Source organism: Heptranchias perlo, chromosome 6, assembly GCF_035084215.1.
Source record: "Heptranchias perlo isolate sHepPer1 chromosome 6, sHepPer1.hap1, whole genome shotgun sequence".
NCBI lineage: Eukaryota > Metazoa > Chordata > Chondrichthyes > Hexanchiformes > Hexanchidae > Heptranchias > Heptranchias perlo.
In genome coordinates this window covers 14,957,342-14,980,454 of record NC_090330.1, presented here as the reverse complement: position 1 = coordinate 14,980,454, position 23,113 = coordinate 14,957,342, and the positions used below count along the sequence as shown (strand labels likewise).

The 23,113-nt window shown below is 42.7% G+C and overlaps 1 protein-coding gene across 1 annotated transcript in view; it reads right to left on the bottom strand.

Moving 5' to 3' along the window:
• Positions 1-23,113, bottom strand: part of atp10a (ATPase phospholipid transporting 10A) — a 197,512-nt gene that overhangs the window by 93,814 nt on the left and 80,585 nt on the right. The window contains exon 3 of the mRNA XM_067985794.1: positions 4,113-4,317. Within this exon, the coding sequence (XP_067841895.1) occupies positions 4,113-4,317 (205 nt within the window). The remainder of the gene's footprint in view (positions 1-4,112; positions 4,318-23,113) is intronic.

The window sequence follows — 23,113 nt, the reverse complement described above, 5'->3', positions numbered from 1 at the left end:
AGCTGAACAGTTTCAAAATGGTGGTACCCATACCACTCAATTTAGGATATGCTGATTGTGTGAAATTTGGGCTGGTGCTTGAGGGTGGAAAGACAATTTTCTGTGCAGCCTGTTAATTAGCTGACTGTTTTTCTCAGCGATGCTGTTTAACTTCAGGGTGTTGCAGTTAAAATAGCACAACTGACAGGTAGGGGCGAGCAGAAAATTCACCCAAAACCAACTGAATTTAATTTTAAAGAAATATAGAAAAGGACCAATATTTTGAGGAAAAGTCAACATACTGTTGATGAACCTATCAGGTCATAAATAGAATGAGGTCAGGGGGTTTTAAGACATGTTCACTTAGACAAGGAAAAAGTTACACTAATAATTTTTCTATTTTTGGTACACAACTGAAAATGAACTGCTTTGTTTAAAAACATGCTTCCAAATGTTACCTCATTTCCGTGAGCAGAAACTATTAAAATCATGCTGAAATAATTCAGGAAGCACAACATTGAGCAATTACCCTTCAGGGATCTACATAAAACTGCAATATTCCCCAGAATAAAAGCTTAGAAGCAACATACTGATTCACTCCCTGGGCTGCACGCAAGATTATTAAGTTATTGATCCGTATCCAGTTCTGATGAAGTGTCTCTACTCAAGTCATTAACCTGTCTTTTCTCTCAAGATACTGCTGGGCTTATTAAACATTTCCAGTATTTTCTTGTTTTTCTAACAGTTCAAAATTAATAGTGATGTATTCTTTGGCTCTCATATGGTATGGGAAATGGTCCAAGGTATCAGATATGATGCAAATGTAATATATGCCTTCAAGTAAGTACAGTAATAATCAAAAACCACCTACGGGTGAGGTTTGACTCCCTATGTGTAAAAATAGAACATACATTTCTTTACAGTCAACAACTCCAGTCATTCTACAGACAGACACGACAGGATTTTGCATTTCCAAGCATGAAGCACACTGCATTACAGACAAATGATGCATGATAAAGTCATAGAAGGCCCGGGTGACATTTTATTCTGTGCATTTAAATTGAAAGAAAAATTTTCTCCGAAACTGTCATTATAAACCTCCCCAGCTCAACTTAAGACAAATACTAACTGCATTTGTATATTTGGGATGAACAGTAATCTTTTTGTTGATCTCTTGTCCTGTAACTGTCTTGGCTTGTCTCCCACTCTCTATTTCTTTCACTGTCTTTCTTGCACTGTCTTCAACTCGTCTCTCTCTCTCTCGCAATCTCTCATTGTCTCTATAATAGCATTTGTCTCTCATCAGTCTTCCTCCTCCCCTTTTGTGCAAGTCGTTCTTTCTCTTTACTGTACGCCACTCAGTTTCATTCTTTCTCTGTGTATATCTCTTTCTCTCAGACAGTCTTTCTCTCTTTCTGTACATCTGGTTCTCTGTATGCCTTTTACACACCATCTCTTCCTTTCTCATGGTATCCCAACTGGAGTACTGCATTCAGTTCTAGGCACTGCAACTCAGGAAGGATATATTGGCCTTGGAGAGGGTGCAGCGCAGGTTCACCAGAATGATACCGGGGCTAAAAGGGTTAAATTATGAGGACAGGCTGCATAGACTAGGCTTGTATTCCCTTGAATATCAAAGATTAAGGGGTGATCTCATTGAAGTGTTTAAGATGATCAATGGAATTGATAGGGTAGAGAGAAACTATTTCCTCTGGTGGGGGAATCCAGAACAAGGGGGCATAACCTAAAAACTAGAGCTAGGCTGTTCAGGAGTGATGTCAGAAAGCACTTCTTCATGCAAAGGGTAGTAGAAATCTGGAAAACTCTCCCCCAAAAAGCTGTTGAGGCTGGGAGTCAATTTAAAATTTCAAAACTGAGATTGATCAGATTTTTGTTAGGCAAGAGTATAAAGGGATGTGAAACCAAGGCGGGTAAATAGAGTTAAGATACAGATCAGCCATGTTCTAATTGAATAGCGGAACAGGCTTGAGGGGCTGAATGGCCTATGCCCGTTCCCATTTCTCTCCCCTCTATATTCTGCACAGTCTCCATTTCTTCTTACAAGACTTGGAGGCAGACTGATGCCCTAAGCCTCTGATAGCTTCAGAATTGATCTCCTCTCTCTTGAGGAGCATGTGTCACCTTAGTGCCTTTGTGCGAAGGAGGTTGCAGTATGAACTGGGAAGCGGGGGGAAGCATGGTGGGGAGGAAATTGGTAGAAACTTGTACTCAGAAGTGTACAGCACGTAGACATTTTTTTAAAAAATTGGCTACTTTGGAGAAAATGCACATTGAGAACGAAACAATCAATGCAAAGCAAAAGTCAGAACACAACACCAAGTGATGCTTCAGACATACACGTGCACTGAGCAGGAGCAAAACTAAATCTAGAGGCAAGTGCAGGAATCTGATCTTCATGACCATTTTCCATCTTATGGTTCTGGGATTAGGTTGGGCGCTATTATTTGACGGATAATACCATGTGATTAGATTGATCCAATCAGAAAGCCAGAAGGAAACACATTCATAGACATAACGCATATTGGTAAGAATTTAGCCCTAAAAATGTTACATAAGAAAAAAACAATGGAACTTGTGAACAGGAGTAGAAACAAAAACATTGTCAACAGGAACGTTTCATTTTTGTCTCAATATTTACAGATCATTAATCTATCAAATTTCCTCATAACCTCCATGTGTGGCCCAAGTTCAAATCCAATCCAAACTGATGGAATGACAGCATCCTCCATCTGTTGGCCGCATGGGTTCTAATGTGGAATTTGGACACTCTCAATCCAGGCTGTAGCGAACATGGAGCCACAAGGACAAAGTTGCTCAAATACTGTACTAACTGGCAAACTCAGAGGCACCAGAGATGACTAGTGTGTGAAGCAGAAAAGGGTCACACTGAGTTTAAAGCCTTTGTTTGAGAGAGATTTCCTGCAAATATTAACACATGTAGAGAAAAAGTGACCTAAAAATGGAATTAAATGTTCTGGGGTGGGGGAAGAAAAAAGTCTTTTGAACCACTCTGATGAATTTTGGGGAAACCCAAAAGGGGCAAAACTAGAACCCTGGGAAAGTTCAGACAACACTCCGAGCAAGAGACGAAGGCTCTTAAAACTAACAGTTGTTTCCAATTAATAGCTGGAGCCAAGAATATCTACACTGCAAAAGCCACCGAATGAATGGGCCATGTTGTCTGAAGAGACAAGGAACACTGTGGGGTGTACCAGAGAAAGACTAGTTATGGCCACTACTATCATGTTTGTATAGTGAAATGAAGAGGGAATTGAATAACTTGCTAGGGTCCTTACTTTTGGCAAATAGTTAGAATCTGGCCATGAAAGGTTCCGGAACTATCGTCAATAGTGAATGACACTTAAAATTGAATCCTCATGAAAAGATTGATCATCTTGGTTTGGTCCACTTAACAAATAGGTGGGGAAAAGGGGTCTTACTTCACTGTAATCAAAGCGTAAAAGATTGTACTTTTGATATCCAAACCGGAGAAAGTTTTGGGAATGAGGCCACAAGTGGGAAAAGATTTTGGGAATAAGCCAAAAAGGGAAGGTTTCAAAGACTTTATTTGGAAGGTTGAGAAAGTTTAGTCTGATGTTGAGTCAAACCTTCAAAATTGCATATGTAACAAATTATGTTGAAAGCCATTAATTGTAAGGTTGTCGGGTTTTGATATTTATTCTGTGTGTCTGAGACTTCATAATTAACATTACCATTCAGTCTAATAAATGAGGGGGCCCTCCTGTCTGACTGTAGTAGTTGTGATGAAGGGTTCCACATGAAACAGTAATTGTTTTATCTCTTTCAGATACTGGCTGACCTGGTGTGTACACTTCCAGCATTTTCTGCTTTTAATTTTAGATTCCCAGCATTCACGTTTTCCTTTATATTTCTTCACTAAACAAAATATACCCATTGTTTACTGCTCTTTATCTGCCACTTGAAGGGCTGAGGGGAAAGAGCAGGGGAGTGGGACTAATTAGTCTGCTTTTTCAAAGTGTCGGCACAGGCACTATGGGCCGATTGGCCTCCTTCTGTGCTGTATGATTGTACGATTCTATAATAGTGATTGCCTTTGCTAAAAAAGTATGAACTGTTGAAAAATTGCTTACCAGCTCGGTAAAACCCTTAATAACCTGTCGCTGCTTGAGGTTGGTCTCTCCGTCCAGGTTAGCAGTCTCAATATGGCAGAGTCCATCAGGATCACTGGAGTACAGCAGCAGGATATCAGCAGGAATGATTTCATTGCATCGCAAGCGAACGAAGTCCCCAACTTGAACTTCTTTCCAGTACTTTTCCACATACTTTTTCTCATTCCTTACAACAAGAAAAAAAAATACCAGTCATATAAATGTGGACATATAACAGACAGGTAAATATCTGCATACATCTTAGAGATAGTAAAAATCATTAAATGACTGATAAAACAATGATTAGTTATGGTACTATGAATCATGAAAAACCTTTATTACACAAAAATTACGGCACAAACAGTCATTCGGCCCAATTGGTCCATGCGGTGTTTATGCTCCACATGAGCCTCCTCCCAACCTACTTCATCTAACTCGATCAGCATATCCTTCTATTCCTTTCTCCTTCATGCAATTATCTAGGTGGGTCAAGTGGAACAAGTGTTCATGGCGGGACATTTAGGGAACAGCGATCATAGTATCATAAGGTTTAGATTAGCTATGGAAAAGGACACAGAGCAATCTAAAGTAAAAATACTTAATTGAAGGAGGGCCAATTTCAGTGGGTTGAGAATGGATCTGGCCCGAGTAAACTGGATTCAAAAATTGGCAGGCAAAGCTGTAGCTGAACAATGTGTGGCCTTCAAAGAAGAGATGGTTCGGGTACAATCTAGACACATTCCCACAAGGGGGAAAGGTAGGACAATCAAAGATAGAGTTCCCTGGATGACGAAAGAGATAGAGAACAAGATGAAGCAGAAAAAGGGGGTGTCTAACAAATGTCAGGTTGTTAATACAAGTTAGAACCAGGCTGAGTATAAAAAGTTCAGAGGGGAAGTAAAAAAAGGAAATAAGAGGGGCAAAGAGAGAGTATGAGAACAGACTGGCAGCTAACAAAAAGGAATCCAAAAGTCTTCTATAGGCATTTAAACAGGTAGTAAGAGGAGGGGTGGGGCCAATTAGGGACTAAAAAGGAGATATATGCATGGAGGTAGAGGGCACGGCAGAAGTACTAAATGAGTACTTTGCATCTGTCTTTTTTAAAATTCGTTCAAGGGATGTGGGCGTCGCTGGCGAGGCCAGCATTTATTGCCCATCCCTAATTACACTCGAGAAGGTGGTGATGAGCCGCCTTCTTGAACTGCTGCAGTCCGTGTGGCGAAGGTTCTCCCACAGTGCTGTTAGGAAGGGAGTTCCAGGATTTTGACCCAGCGACGATGAAGGAACGGCGATATATTTCCAAGTCGGGATGGTGTGTGACTTGGAGGGGAACGTGCAGGTGGTGTTGTTCCCATGTGCCTGCTGCCCTTGTCCTTCTAGGTGGTAGAGGTCGTGGGTTTGGGAGGTGCTGTCGAGGAAGCCTTGGCGAGTTGCTGCAGTGCATCCTGTGGATGGTACACACTGCAGCCACAGTCTGCCAGTGGTGAAGGGAGTGAAAGTTTAGGGTGGTGGATGGGGTGCCAATCAAGCGGGCTGCTTTGTCCTGGATGGTGTCAAGCTTCTTGAGTGTTGTTGGAGCTGCACTCATCCAGGCAAGTGGAGAGTATTCCATCACACTCCTGACTTGTGCCTTGTAGATGGTGGAAAGGCTTTGGGGAGTCAGGAGGTGAGTCACTCGCCGCAGAATACCCAGCCTCTGACCTGCTCTCGTAGCCACAGTATTTATGTGGCTGGGCCAGTTAAGTTTCTGATCAATGGTGACCCCCAGGATGTTGATGGTGGGGGATTCGGCGATGGTAATGCCGTTGAATGTCAAGGGGAGGTGGTTAGACTCTCTCTTGTTGGAGATGGTCATTGCCTGGCACAAATGTTACTTGCCACTTATCAGCCCAAGCATGGATGTTGTCCATGTCTTGCTGCATGCGGGCACGGACTGCTTCATTATCTGAGGCCTTGCGAATGCAACGGAACACTGAGCAATCATCAGTGAACGTCCCCATTTCTGACTTTATGATGGAGGGAAGGTCATTGATGAAGCAGCTGAAGTTGGTTGGGCCTAGGACATTGCCCTGAGGAACTCCTGCAGCAATGTCCTGGGGCTGAGATGATTGGCCTCCAACAACCACTACCATCTTCCTTTGTGCTAGGTATGACTCCAGCCACTGGAGAGTTTTCCCCCTGATTCCCATTGACTTCAATTTTACTAGGGCTCCTTGGTGCCACACTCGGTCAAATGCTGCCTTGATGTCAAGGGCAGTCACTCTCACCTCACCTCTGGAATTCAGCTCTTTTGTCTATGTTTGGAACAAGGCTGTAATGAGGTCTGGAGCAGAGTGGTCCTGGCAGAACCCAAACTGAGCATCGGTGAGCAGGTTATTGGTGAGTAAGTGCTGCTTGATAGCACTGTCAACGACACCTTCCATCACTTTGCTGATGATTGAGAGGAGACTGATGGGGCGGTGTTTGGGTGGATTGGATTTGTCCTGCTTTTTGTGGACAGGACATACCTGGGCAATTTTTCACATTGTCGGGTAGATGCCAGTGTTGTAGCTGTACTGGAACAGCTTGGCTAGAGGTGCGGCTAGTTCTGGAGCACAAGTCTTCAGCACAACAGCCGGCTGTTGTCGGGGCCCACAGCCTTTGCTGTATCCAGTGCACTCAACCATTTCTTGATATCACGTAGATTGAATCGAATTGGCTGAAGACTGGCTTCTGTAATGGTGGGGATATCGGGAGGAGGCCGAGATGGATCATCCACTCGGCACTTCTGGCTGAAGATGGTTGCAAACACTTCAGCCTTGTCTTTTGCACTCACATTCTGGATTCCGCCATCATTGAGGATGAGGATGTTTACAGAGCCTCCTCCTCCGGTTAGTTGTTTAATTGTCCACCACCATTCACGACTGGACGTGGCAGGACTGCAGAGCTTTGATCTGATCCGTAGGTTGTGGAATTGCTTAGCTCTGTCTATAGCATGTTGCTTCCACTGTTTAGCATGCACGTAGTCCTGAGTTGTAGCTTCACCAGGTTGGCAACTGATTTTTAGGTCCGCCTGGTGCTGCTCCTGGCGTGCTCTTCTACACTCCTCATTGAACCAGGGTTGATCCCCTGGCTTGTTGGTAATGGTAGAGTGAGGAATATGCTGGGCCATGACGTTACAGATTGTGCTGGAATACAATTCTGCTGCTGCTGATGGCCCACAGCGCCTCATGGATGCCCAGTTTTGAGCTGCTAGATCTGTTCTGAATCTAGTTGAGATACTGTATGGGATAAAAATTGATAGAGGAGGTACTAGAAAGGCCAGCTGACCTTGAAATAGATAAGTCACCAGGTCTGGTTGGGATGCATCCTAGGTTACTGAGCGAAGTAAGGGTGGAAATTGCGGAAGTGCTGGCCACAATCTTCCAATCCTCCTTAGACACAGGGGTGATGCTGGAGGACTGGAGAATTGCAAATGTTACACCTTTGTTCAAAAAAGGATGTAAAGATAAACCCAGCAACTACAGGCCAGTCAGTTTAACCTCAGTGGTGGGGAAGCTTTCAGAAACAATAATCCGGGACAAAGTTGATTCTCACTTGGGCAAGTGTGGATTAATTAAGGCAAATCGTGTTTGACTAACTTGATTGAGTTTTATGATGAGGTAAGAGAGAGGGTTGATGAGGGCAATGTGGTTGATGTGTATGTGGACTTTGATAAAATGTTTGATAAAGTGCCACATAATAGGCTTGTCAATAAAACTGAAGCCTACGGAACAAAAGGGGCAGTGGCAACATGAATACAAAATTGGCTAATTAATAGGAAACAGAGAGTAGTGGTGAACGGCTGTTTTTCAGACTGCAGGGAGATATGCAGTGGTGTTCCCCAGCGGTCGGTACTGAGACTACTACTTTTCTTGATATATATTAATGACTTAGACTTGGGTGTACAAGGCACAATTTTGAAATTTGCAGATGACACAAAATTTGGAAGTTTAGTGAACAGTGAGGAGGATAGTGATAGACTTCAAGAGGACATAGACAGGCTGGTGGAATGGGCGGACACATGGCAGATGAAATTTAACACCGAGAAGTGTGACGTGATACATTTTGGTAGGAGGAACGAGGAGAGGCAATATAAACTAAATGATATAATTCTAAAGTGAGTGCAGGAACAAAGACGTGGGGGTATATGTACACAGGTCGTTGAAGCTGGTAGGACAGATTGAGAAAGCAGATAAGAAAGCGTACAGGATCCTGGGCTTTATAAGTAGAGGCAGAGAGTACAAAAGTGAGGATGTTATATTGAACCTTTATAAAACACTGGTTCGGTCACAATCGGAGTATTGCGTCCAATTCTGGGCACTGCACTTTAGGAAGGATGTGAAGGCCTTAGAGGGGGTGCAGAAAAGATTTACTAGAATGGTTCCAGGGATGAGGGACCTCAGTTACCTGGATGGACCGGAAAAGCTGGGATTGTTTTCCTTTGGAACAGAGAAAGTTGAGAGGAGATTTGATAGAGGTGTTCAAAATCATGAAGGGTCTAGACAAAGTAAATAAAGAAAAACAGTGCTCCCACTGGCGGAAGGGTCACGAACCAGAGGACACAGGCTTAAGGTGATTGGTAAAAGAACCAAAGGAGGCATGAGGAAAAACCTTTTTACTCAGCGAGTGGTTAGGATCTGGAATGCACTGCCTGAAAGGGTGGTGGAATCCGATTCAATAGTGGCTTTCAAAAAGGAATTAGATAGGTTCCTGAAGGGGAAAAATTTGCAGGGGCTATGGGGAAAGAGTGGGACTAGCTGGATTGCTCTTGCAGAGAGCCGGCGCAGGCTCGATGGGCCGAATAGCCTTCTTCTGTGCCGTAACCATTCTATGATTCCCCTTAAATGCATCAATGCTATTCACCTCAACTACTTCATGTGGTAGCAAATTCCGCATTCTTACCACTCTTTGGGTTCTTCCTTATTGGATTTATTAATGACTACCTTATATTTATGGCCCCTAGTTTTGGATTCCCCCACAAGCGGAAACATTGGGCATGATTTTGACACGAGTTTGACTACAAGCCGAGAAGGGAGCTGGGTGGGGTCAAATTGCGAACGGGAAACCCAGAAGTACGATTTTGACGTAAGGACGTCTTTTTTTTTTGTCGGTTTGCTGTCCGACTGACAGGCCTGATTGACAGGCTGGTCTCAGTCAGACGGGAGACCAGCCAGGGAGAGGACCTGTTCGGGTAAGTCATCAGGTAAGTCTTTGCTTAAATGGATTGGGGAGGGGGGGGGGCATGGGAGTGAGTAATAAAAAAATAAAATCGGGTTGGGGGGGGGGGGGGGGGGTTGGTCACTGCAGGGAGGCTTGTTGGGCCTGGGGGAAGCACTCCAGCTCCTCCAGGCCCACAGGCTGTGCCAGACAGGCCTGTTAGTCACGGGCCTTCTTGCCTCCTTTCACAAGGCATGAAAGAGAAGGTCCGGGAATCCCGCCACCCCCCCTCCACAAACCAGGGTCGAAATCGGAAACTGTGGTAAAATGAAGACCCAAAGCCTCTTTGAAAGGTTATAAGGCCCATCCCGCCTTCTGGGAGCGGGTTGATTGCCCGCCCCTCGTCTCGCTCCGGTGAAAACCGGAAATGAGCGTATCTGAAATGGTTGCAATTTTGAATGCCGCCCACCCCCAACCCACCCATTTTTCACTGTTAAAATTGTGCCCATTTTCTTTACGTCTACCCTATCCTTCATAATTTTGAAGACCTCTATTACGTCACTCCTATTAAAATTAACCTAATTTGGCTTGAAACAATGCTGTGCAATATTAAATACACATAGAATCATACAGCACAAGAGACCACCATTTGGCCCATTGTGCCAGTGTTAAAATAAATGTGTTATAGTCTTTGTTTTAAAAAAAGTGGACAAAGAAATTTCATATCAACATGTTCAAAAAGGTTTGCTATTAATAATGCACAATGCAACTTCAATTAAATTATTTCTTAAACGATAGTTTATTTTGCTCTGTGTGTAAAGTTAAAGAAATATTCCATTACTAAGCTGATGTTGATTTATAAACAAGTGAAAGAATGTCTTTAACTTTACAGAGAAAAATATACCTCAGATATTATATTTTGCACATATTTCTAGCAACTTGTTGAAATACTGACTGATCAAAATTGTCAATGTGTGCTCAGTTACCAGAGTGGAATTTTAATAATCACATATTAAGAGAAGCTGCAGATCAGGGAATGCAAACATTAAAAAAAATAACAAGACCTATCAGTCCATCAAGCCCATTCCTTCCACATACTGCAACCAAATAAACCCAAACATGTTCCAAATGCCACACCTAATACTTGGTATGATTTTAATGATCATAGTTAAAATGCTATGCTAAAATCAAAGTCACACACCAAATGAGATCTCTCTCTCACAAGAGCTGGAAATTCTCAGCCCAGTTGAAGGATCCTTCCTACCTGGTCATCACATGATGTGGGTTCTCGCACTGCATTCTGGATTTTATAATCCCACAGGACAAAGGTGAAAATAAACTCTCACAATGCATCTCTCTCTTTTCTTCCCGTCTCTCCCCACCCCACCCCCCAAATTTATAGCAGGCATGGACCAGTTGGGCCGAATGGCCTGTTTCTGTGCTGTACATTCTATGCAATGTCATCAATCCCAAGACTCAGGTGAACTTTCAGCTCATTGAGTGAAAAAGAGCTTAAGACCAAGCCCCACATAGCTGGCAGGACTTTGGAAATGGTAATGTAAGAATGTGGACCATCACAGACAATTGCGTGCCCCTGTTTTAGGGGGGAGTTATAAAATGCGCACGTGCTATGGCTATATATTTAGCTGGATCGGAAATAAAAAAAGTGCCTGTAGCCACTTTGAAAATGAAATTCAGCAATGTGATTAGTTGAAATTGCAGCCTTTCAATTGGTTGCTTTTCTGGGGATCTTTTCTGATTTAGATTTCAAGAAATCAGTATGGTATGTCGCTTATTTGAGCCAATGAGAAAAGTGCGATACTTTATCTGCCTCAGATTTACTGTGCCAACCACACACAGGACGAGGGTATGGTAGTGTAGTGGACCAATAATTCAGAGGCCTGAGCTAATAATCAAGAGAATGTGAATTCAAATCCAACAGTGGCAGTTTGAGAATTTGAATTTAGTTTTAAAAATCTGGAAATAAAGAAGTGACCATGAAGCTGTCTGATTGTTTGGACTGCAGAGGTATAAGGCAGTGGCCTACCACCACATTCTCAAGGCAACTAGGGATGGACAATAAATGGGGTGACTCCCACACCCAGAGAATCTTCTTAAAAGATAGAAATTTAATAGGTGGCATGTTAAACACAAGGCTTAACTATATAGAAAGATTTTATTAAATAATTTTGGCATTTTATGGAAAGAATTTATTTTAGGGGGAAAGACAAGAACATACAGTAACACGGTTAACCCATTTACTGGAGAAATCAGTTAACTCACGGTAGGTCCCAATTAAGAGATTACAATGAACACTGACTACTTCTGTTTATCTGTCTTCATGAACATCAGAAAATGCATGACTTGAATTAACTTTCAATTGCAGCTAACCAGTCCAGTTACATCAATTACAAGCAGTTTCAAAGTCGACTGCATAACCTGCCACGTCAGTGCTTGTGAAAAGCCGTCTTGCTGCTGGTGGGAAAACATCTAATGTGATTAAAGGCAGCCAGCTGTTGCAACATAACCAGAGAAGCACTCCACCAGAACAGACAGCACAATGTGTGCTCCACGGAGAATGATAAGAAGGTGCATTCATGAACAGCGCAATTCAAGATTTCATCTCTATTAGCTCCTGAAAAGGGCAGACTTCAATTAAGAAATTTCTGGATTATTTTCCAATTACCACCCGTCTAAACAGACTATAGTTGTTGGCGAAAACACAGATTTCTTTTTGGAAGAGCGAAAGAAAGCGAGAGCAAGCAAAAGAAACATAGAAGTTTGCATTTATATAACGCTTTTCATAACCTGAGAATGTCCCAAAGCACTTCACAGCCAATTAATTACTTTTAAACTGTACAGGCTCCTTCACCGCCTTGGTGTCGTCAGACTGCTTGACCGACATCCATTCCGGGATGAGCCACAATTCCCTCCTGTTCAACTTTGGAAAGAACGAAACCATCATCTTCAGCCCCTGCCACGAACTCTGTATCCTTGCCACCGATTCCATCCACCGCTCCAGCCCCCGTCTCAGGTTGAACCAGACTGTTCACAACCTCTGCATCCTATTTGACCCCGAGCTGAGCTTCCAACCCCATATCCTCTCAGCTACAAGGACCGCCTCTTCCACCTCTGCACCATATCCCGACTCCACCCCTGCTTCAGCCCATCTGCTGCGGAAACCCACATTCGTGTTTTGTCGTCATCTCCAAAGTCGACTATTCCAATGTTCTCCTGGCCAGCCTCCCCTGCATCCACCCTCCATAAACATTTAGTCATCCAAAACTCTGGTGCCTGTACCCCATCCCGTAACACGTTCTTCTCACCCAGCGCCCCTGTACTCGCTGACCTACAATGGCTCCCAGTCTCCAAACGCCTCAAATTTAAAATGCTCATCCTCGTGTTTTAAATCCCTTCGTGAGTTTGTTTCTCACTATCTCTGTAACCTCCTCCAGCTCTACAACCCCAGTCTTACCCTCTGATTTCTGCACTCCTCAGACTCTGGCATTTTGTGCAGCCCCCACTCCCTTCGCCCACCACTGGCGGCTAAGATCTCAGCCATCTAGGCCCTATGCTCGGGAATTCCCTCCGTAAACCCCTCCGCCTCTCCACCTTTAAGACCCTCCTTAAAACCCACCTCTGACTAAGCTTTTAGTCACACCTCCTGAAAGCTCCTTCTTTGGCTTAGCGTCCATTTTTGTTTAATTACACTTCAATGACACACCTTTACTATATTTTCTACCTTAAAAAGATACTAGCTGTTGTTGTTGAAGTGTAATCACTGCTGTAATGTAGGGAAACGCAATCCCCAATTTCCGCACACCAAGGTCCCACAAACAGCAATGAGATAAATGACCAGATAATCTGTTTTAGTAATACCGGTTGAGGGATAAATGTTGACTGGCACGTAGGGAAAGATCTCCTGTACCCCTTTAGATAGTTGTACAGAGTCGTACAACACCAGGTTATAGTCCAACAGCTTTATTTGAAATCACAAGCTTTCGGAGCTTAGCTCCTTCGTCAGGTGAGTGAAGAAGGGTTTCCATAAAAGCATCACATATATAGTCAGAGAACAATGTCTGGTGATTACAGATAATCTTTCCAACTGCCCGTTATCACCCCTCGGCAGGGAGATAATTACAGCAATCAAAGGAGTGGATGGTGTTCAGACAGGTTTAGTCTGGGACACATTACATTCAAGAATACTGAATACACAAGGGGTCAGATAACAAAGACAGAGAGAGAGAGAGAGAGGAACCCGAAAGGCAGAGAGAGAGAGAGAGAGAGAATGACCCGTTGCATTAAAAACAGATAACCCCACCAGCGAAAAAAAGTTATCTGTTTTTAATACAACGGGTCATTCTCTCTCTCTCGCTCTCGGTCTTTGTTATCTGACCCCTTGTGTATTCAGTATTCTTGAATGTAATGTGTCCCAGACTAAACCTGTCTGAACACCATCCACTCCTTTGATTGCTGTAATTATCTCCCTGCCGAGGGGTGATAACGGGCAGTTGGAAAGATTATCTGTAATCACCAGACATTGTTCTCTGACTATATATGTGATGCTTTTATGGAAACCCTTCTTCACTCACCTGACGAAGGAGCTAAGCTCCGAAAGCTTGGTGATTTCAAATAAAGCTGTTGGACTATAACCGGGTGTTGTACGACTCTGTACATTTGTCCACCCCAGTCCATCACTGGCATCTCCACACCTTTAGATGGTGCCATCGGATCTTTCACGTCCATCTGAGGGGATAGACGGGACATCCGTTTAACGTCTCATCCAAAAGACAGCACTTCCAGTAGTGCAGGACTCCCTCAGTGCTGAAGTGTCAGCCTAGATTAGGTGATCATATCTCTGAAGAGGGGCTTGAACCCACAACCTTCTGACTCCAAGGCAAGTGTGCTATCACTAAGACAAATCTGACACTGAAAGGATGGTATCCTCTTTTGGTATAGTTCAAGTATATTCAAAAATTCACTTTCACTCCACCCCCACCCAACACCTACTGTATAGAAAATATCTCAGCATTGGGAAACCTAGGGACTTACTGTTAGTAGTGAGTTATGATGCAGGTTTATTTTCTTTAATGCAATAAAATGAAAGAGAGTGAAGTCCTGATTCGACTCAGCGTCAAATGCCAACAAGCTATGCGAGAGCATCTCAAGGAGGTAGTGTCGTATTGCTTCAGATTCACGTTGGCTGCAATATAGCTACAACTGTGTGCAGGCAATTTTTGCCTTGTATTTAAAGTTTAAATTTATCCCAAATGTCCACTAGACTGCCCTTTACATTTTTATTGAAGAAATGACAGGGTAGTCATTGCTGTTGGCACACGCTGCTCTAAATTGCATACTGATTGCAGTTTTTATTGCCTTATCATGGGTCTCAAACAACTCAAAGCACTTCAATTTAAAAGTTAGTTGCTTTGAAGTGTAGTAACTGCTATTTAAGCAAGTGTACTTGCATCAGTTTTAATAAACGATGGTGGGAGTCACAATGTAGAGGAGGTTATGGAGACATTAATAGAGCTAACTGTAAAAGAATTAGCACCATCCATTTACATGAACTTTTTAAACAAATGGGGACACAAGAATAAAAAAGTAATGCTAAATTTGTACAGAACACTGGTTAGACCACAATTGGAGTACTGTGTACAGTTCTGGGCACTCCACTGTAGAAAGGACATTAAAGCCACAGAGTGTATACAGTGTAGATTCACCAGAATGATGCTAAGGATAGGAATCTATAATTAGGAGGAGAAACTTGAGATATTAGGATTATCTCTACTAGAGCAGAAAAGGCCAAGAGGAGATTTAATAATTTTTTTTGTAAAATTTTGAAGGGTTTTGATGGGAGAGGTTGGAGAAATGTCTACGCAGTGGGATGACGGTGCAGGGAATGGTCAAAGCAGTGACCTGCGCACCTTCTAAGGGAAGAGTAGATAAACATTTGGAGCAGAGGAATATACGGGGCTACAGGAAGAAGGCAGGATAGTGGGATTAGTTTTGAATCGCTCTAGCAAAGAGCTGGTAAATAAATATTGGGCCGAATGGCCTCGTTCCATGCTGTAAACTTCTATGGCCCATTACTGACCCTCTGGGTAAAATTGTTAAATCTAAACTGTCTTTTCACACACCGTCTTTTAAGTTTGAGGCTTTGCCCTCTTGTTGTAGGATCTGTGACTACGTTAAACATAGTTTGTTTTGAAAATACCCTCTAGGATTGTGAATACTTCAATAAATTACTCCAGCCTTCTCTTCTCCAATGTAAACAGTCCCAGCTTCTGTAGTCTCTCCTCGTAACTCAGGTGCCTAATCCCAGCTATCGATTTAGTTGCTCTTTGCTGCACCCACTCCCAATGCCTGGATGTCTTTCTCATAAGAGTGAGCAGAACTGTACGCAGTAACCCCCGAGTGGGGTTGGAAGAGTGCTCTGTAGAAATTTCCTGCAATTTGTGCTCTGTTTCTCTGGCTTTACACATTACAATAAACGCAAGGCGATAACAACTGGCAGTTTTAAAATGATCACAAACACATCAGGTGCTACAGACTGAAAGTGTTATGACTGATAAGTAGTATTAATTTCAAAAGAATGGGGAGTATTTTCAACCAACTATGAAAAATGTGAATGTGCCATGTCACAATCACATTACTCCATCAAACAAACCATAATGTCCAGACAGAACAGGAAAGGGAAAAAATGACTTAATGGCACGTGGATATTTCAATGTCCAATATCCTGATTTGTCATAAAATTTAAATTATACTTCGTACGATCAAGCGAAATGCACTACTGGGAGAATACAAACAACCATTGCTATCTCTTAAATATTACAAAACCTTTGAAATCACAATGTAAAGACTTGGCATGATAAATAACAGCAACAAATATTTATCAAATCACAGGTCCTTTTGTCCAATACATAGAATGAACAGCACAGAAACAGGCCATTCGGCCCAACAGGTCCATGCCGGTGTTTATGTTCCACACGAGCCTCCTCCCTCCCTACTTCATCCAACCCTATCAGCATACCCTTCTATTCCTTTCTCCCTCATGTGTTTATCTAGCTTCCCCTTAAATGCATCTATGCTATTCACCTCAACTACTCCTTTGGTACGAGTTCCACATTCTAACCACTCTCTGGGTAAAGAGGTTTCTCCGGAATTCCTTATTGGATTTATTAGTGACTATTTTATATTTATGGCCCCTAGTTCGGGTTTCCCCAGCAAGTGGAAACATCTTCTCTACGTCTACCCTATCAAACCCTTTCATAATCTTAGAGCTCTATCAGGTCACCGCTCGGTCCTCTCTCTTCTAGAGAAAAAAGAGCCCCAGCCTGCTCAAACTCTCCTGATGCAAAAAAGATTTACTTTCTCCAGTGCCTCTATATCCTTTTTATAATATGGAGACCAGAACTGTTCACAGTATTCCAAATGTGGTCTAACCAAAGTTCTATACAAGTTTAACATAACTTCTCTGCTTTTCAATTCTATCCCTCTAGAAATGAACCCCAGTGCTTAGTTTGCTTTTTTTTAAAAATGGCCTTATTAACCTGCTTCGCTACTTTTAGTGATTTGTGTATCTGTACCCCCAGATCCCTCTGCATCTCTACCCCATTTAGACTCTTATTATCCAAGCAGTTTGTGGCCCTCTTATTCTTCCTACCAAAATGTAATACCTCACACTTATCTAGGTTGAAATTCATTTGCCAATTACACGCCTATTCTGCAAGTTTATTAAAGTCTTCCTGTATTTTGTCGCAGTCCTCCGCAGTATTAACTATACCCCCCAATTTGGTGTCGTCCGCAAATTTTGAAATTGTACTTCCGATTCCCGAGTCCCAATCGTTTATGTAAATTAAGCCCTGTAGCAATCAAACCTACATTAAGTGTTGTTGCAGGATCAAGAGATGGCCTGTTAACCCCACGACTCTCTAAATGTGTATAGTTATATACTTTAATCAATCAGTCCCGTGACACAATGTTTATTTAATAGAAAAAGAGTTGAATAAATGGAACACTTTGCTAGTATCAAGGGGGTGCTGCTATTACAGCAGTAGGCAATTAATGATCTGCTTGCTACAAGTTAACCATAGTACCAGTCAAATCAGATGTAGACTGAACACTGAAGTAAAATGACGAAAGGCAAATGGCCAGAGTATAGTATGCATTTCCACCGTTCTTTAAGCAGCCAGCCGTTTGTCTTTTCCCTTCCTCTCCTGACGGTACTGAATCTTTTCTGACAACCCTCCCATTACCTTGCCCAGGTGCCCATTCATCACGTTTATCGCTAGATATTGTTTTAACAAACTATTCAATTGTAGCAGCATCACATCTGAGCCCAATCCTCTCCTTGTTCAACATCCACACAAAAAAGGTACTTTCCAACAGGGATTAACTGATAGTGACCAGGAACTGGACCCCTGGCTGATTTTTCACTCTACTTTGGCCATAACACAAAGCCACAACGCTGACCACTTGTATATACTCGCTATAAATTTTTACCAGAGAGTGCAGTATATCACACAGGCAATCCACTAGCATGTCTGCACTGTAAGTCTGTAGTTTTTATCCCCCACTGTTGCATATTTTAGCTTTTAATATCAAACATAAATGATCACATACTGAAGAATATTTCAATACATACCATAAGTGGCCATTGAAGTTGAGCCAATCACAGTGCCAGCAGGAGTTTGATTTAAAAAAAGGAACAAGGATATTAAAAGATATGGGAAAAGAACATATCACCGTTCCTTCATTGTCGCTGGGTCAAAATCCTGGAACTCCCTTCCTAACAGCACTGTGGGAGAACTGTCACCACACGGACTGCAGCGGTTCAAGAAGGCGGCTCACCACCACCTTCTCGAGGGCAATTAGGGATGGGCAATAAATGCCGGCCTTGCCAGCGACGCCCTCATCCCGTGAACGAATAAAGAAAAAAAAAGAATATAGCTCTGGTGGGGAGCTAGCAATGGCACAGTCACAATGGTCCAATGGCTTCCTTCAGTACTGACATTTCTGAAATGTCCCATCATTAACAACCTGCTTTCAAGATTATACACATACTGGTCTAAGCCCAGATAACAAGAGGGTCACTAGACTGCCCCAAGCTAAGTTGTACTTGGACACTTGCTAGTTTCTACCCCCCCCCCCCCCACTTCTTCCCCAAGATCAGGCACTCACTGTGGGAAACCACTAGCCCAAATGTGCATCATATAGACTCAGATGGAGGCCATTCGGCTCACTGTGCCGAAACCAGCTCCTACCACTCTGTGGCAAGGCATGTTACAGCAACAACACACTGCACTGCTTCCTTTCAGACAATATTCAGTGTGCACTAAACAAACTATTAAACTTCTTTGGTGCAAAGATACATTTGAATGTTAATCCATGTCAGTTGTGACTAATTGAGATAGAGAACCTTATAAAAAAAGCTTTTAGTTTCTATTGAAATGATGCATCAACAGAGAATTGGGCTTCAAGTTTTATATATTTTATGATAAGCAAGTTGTGACATAAAACTCTATAGGCTCCTCTAGTTACCCTCAGAATGGTGTAGTGCAAAGCAACCGTTTCTAGTTATTTTATAAGACTTTTGAGAATATATATAAAAAAACACAATAGATAATTTATTTGAGGCATTAATCCAGTTTGCAGGTTCAGATAAAACGCAAACCAGTTTACAAATAAATCTAATTCCAACAATTAGATTTACCATTTTATCCATGAGCTTATATTTGTCTCCATCTCTCAATTATCTCCACAAAGTTGTCTGATAAATGAGATACAAGTAGATTGAGCACTCTGAGACCATGGTCTTGTGTGGTTTGCACCTTGTGTGTTGTTTTCAGTTTAAAGATTCTAACATCAGTTTAAATGTTTCAGCAATTCTGCAGAGGGTTGCAAGATGGACTGCAGCTTGTTTGCAATGAACAATTCGCGAAGAAACGGACAATCATTTTCGAGAGCCTGAAATAGGAGATTGATAAACTTGATCATTTACAGTAAAGTCCACTTTCACTGGTCACACCCGCAACCTTTATGCTGGATGGCAAAAGGTCAACTGTATCAGTGCATAGGTCAGGCGCTAAGTTTACAGGTAGTGAAAGTGTGGCTTATGTACCAGGTAATGTGATGGACTACAGGGCAGCATTTTGTTGAAGACCTGCCGGCAGCCGTGACTCAAAGTCTTTGGTTTTCATTTATTTGTGGAACAAAGAAGGGGTTTATTGCAAATTAAAAGACGCAAACAGAAAAAATTTCATAAAGTACCAGACGCAGAATAATCACTTGTGACTTATTGGGAGAATTTTAGCCCTCCAGGACAGGTGGGAATGGGAGGGGGTTAAATTATTTAAAATGGGAAACCCGGCCCCAACCCGCCACGAACATGCCTACATTGGGGGGGGGGGGGGGGGGGGTTTGGGGGGTTGGGTTAGTAACCCACTCAAGAGAGGCGAGTCGGTAATTATAATATGTTAACAAGGCTGCGTGCCTCAGATTTTTAGCAGCCGTTTGAATCGAACGGCTGGAGGCCGGGTATCCCAGGGCTCGGGAAACCTGGCAGCTAAAGAGGGGTGAGAACTACTGGATCCAGCAGGTAATTGCTTTTCAATCACTGCTTGTGGGCCAGGAGGAGCAAGAGTGCTTCTCCTCAGCCCCCCATGCTGTGATCTGCATCTCCCTCCGCGATCTGCCTCCCTCCCTGTGATCTCCCAACGAGAACCGATGTCTTCCCCCCCACCCCGCAATTGGATGTCTTTCTCTCCCCCCACCACCCCACCCAGATCGGCCGACCCCCACGTGATCTCTCCCTCCCCCCCCCCCACCCATCCGGTCCCTGTCAGTGGCCTTCTACCACAGGCCTTCCTGCCCGGCAGCGGCCAGCCTCTCAATCCGGCTGGCTGTTGGGTGGTAAACTGAGAAAAAAAATTCTAATGAGGTCCTTCCGTTAAATTCGGCAGGACCTCCATCTTTCCCATATTTCCGGGTATCCCGGCCTCTGACAGTCGCCCCCACTCCTACCCCGCAAATATCGAGGCCAATGTTTTTCCATCCCCAAGGCATTGTTTTTGAGGATTTAGTCTCAATTAAAACCAAATTGATTTTACAGAGAAATGGAGGGGCGAAGCCACAAAGGGATTTAAACACGAGGATAGGAATTTTAAATTTTTGGCGACCGCTAATCTCCTGATTGAAGCTCAGATTTATAGATAATCAAGAGTGCAGATAATAGGAATGCAGATGTATATGCCATTTAAGAGGAAAGACTAGAAAAATCTAAAAGTAACCTGATTTCAAAATAGATGTTTCCCCCCCTGAAATAGCTTCATATTTTAAGGATTGATGCATTATTGTTCAGTTATTATACGTCTATAGCTTTCAAGCGCTGCATCAGCATAGTAATGATCCTCATTTCACTGCAACCAGCTGGCAACAGACTGCAGGGGACAAGATAGGGAAAGTCCACAAAATACACTGGAAAGAATTCAACATGTAGAGCTTGAAATGAACTAAAAATATCCAATAACCACACCCAATGAGTAATTTTACCACAGTGGAGGAAAAAGAAAAAGATGTGTGACTTTATACACCAAACCGCCCACTGCTGAACCGATACTATCTCTCCACCCATCTCCTCTCCAGTGGACTGACTAATGACCTAAACAAAATCTCTGTCTCTAGGTGTGTGCCACACAATGTCCATTACACTATTCAAAATCCAGAGTTTCACTCTCACAAGAACAACTACAGTGGACAAAAAAAAAACAAGGCTCTTCAATTCTATGATTTCTTCCTCCGACATGAATTTGTCTCACAAAACCACTTGCAGCAAAAAAACAAGTGAAGAACGCCCATACATATATGTAATACAATCAAAATGATGAACTTTAAACACAACCTGGGAAAACTGATCCAATGCACTAAGGAAACAAATACTTACATGAGTCGGCAAATGACGAGCGATTTCCTACAATCTTTCATTAAATTATTTGATAAAACAACATCACTTGTCAGTCATACACCAGGTACATTAGCAGGCCAGTTTTCGTGAGCCAGTGTGACTCAAGTGACAAAGTGGTCATGTGGAAAGTATCCCCGTATTGAGTTAGAAAAAAAAACACACCTCAAATTATACTTTTGCCCTTGAAACTCAGCATGTATTTCCTGGGCCCCTGGCAAAAGCCACTATCTTCTCAGCACTTTCAAGACTGGGGTGCTGAAATATTGATATCTTAGACTCGGCTCTTAGAAACCCTGCTATTTCATCATTTACAGTAAAACAGAGGGGCGGGGGGGGAAGCAGTGTGAGTAAGACCAGGCCTTTTTGATGCTCACCACAGCTAACAACAACAAACAACAACTTGCATTTATATAGTGCCTCTAACGTTCTAAAACGTCTCAAGGCGCTTCACAGGGCTATAATCAGTCAAAAATTGATAGACACATAAGGAAACGTTAGGACAGGTGACCAAAAGCTTGGTCAAAGAGGTAGGTTTTAAGGAGAGTCTTAAAGGTGGAGAGAGAGTTTGAGAGGCGGAAAGGCTTAGGGAGGGAATTCCAGAGTTTAGGGCCTAGACAGCTGAAGGTGCGGCCGCCAATGGTGGGGTGAAGGAAATCGGGGGTACAAGAAGCCAGAATTGGAGAAATGCAGAGTTCTCAGAGGGTTGTAGGGCTGGAGAAGGTTATAGAGATAGGGAGGGGTGAAGCCATGGAGGGATTTGAACACAAGGATGAAAATTTTAAATTTGAGGCATTACTGGACCGGGAGCCAATGTAGGTCAGCGAGCACAGGAATAACACACTGTCTAAGATCACATATGAAGAATCGGCATTTGGGTGAGGTAATAGAGGGCTGCTGGTGCCTGCAAAAACTGTACCTCAGCACAGGTCACTACCTTCAGAAAGATGGGGATAAAAGAAAAAACATTAAAAAAAACAGAAAAGATTGAGCCTTTAATAATTTACTGGATGTGCTGCAGCTGTTCTTTCAAGTTCAACAATGATCAAAGAGTACTGCAGCAATGAGAATTCAATATAACTATCAAAGAACTACTTCTGTTCACAGCACTTGCAGATAAACTACCCGAGACGCTTGAGAAAAAAAAATAACTGCTGTAACACTGGCACAATACCATATAGCAAGTGTAAAATCAGCAAAAATAGGGTCACGTACTTTGTACTTGTATTTCGTATAACTGTATATAGTGTCCTAGCCAATATTTAATCCCTCAACCAACACCTAAACCACTCCCCCCATCCCCAGATTATCTGGTCATTAGAGCATTGCTGTTTGTGGCAGCTTTCTGTGCTGAGATTGGCTGCCGTGTTTCCTACAACAGTGACTACACTTCAGAAGTGCTTCATTAGCTGTAAAGCGCTTTGGGATGACCTGACGTCATGAAAAGGTGCTATATAAATGCAAATCTTTCTTTTACTTGATCCATGACCTTCATCTGTTGCGCTCTCCCCTCCCCTCTGCTCGGCTCAATCTTATAAAAAGGATGTGGAGATGCCGGTGATGGACTGGGGTTGACAATTGTAAACAATTTTACAACACCAAGTTATAGTCCAGCAATTTTATTTTAAATTCACAAGCTTTCGGAGATTTTCTCCTTCCTCAGGCAAATTTGCCTGAGGAAGGAGAAAATCTCCGAAAGCTTGTGAATTTAAAATAAAATTGCTGGACTATAACTTGGTGTTGTAAAATTGTTTACAATTATAAAAAGGACTCCAGCCTTTCTTTTTCAGTCCGCTTTAGAAATTAGGCAAGGTTGCTGTCCTTGATCAGTGACACCTAC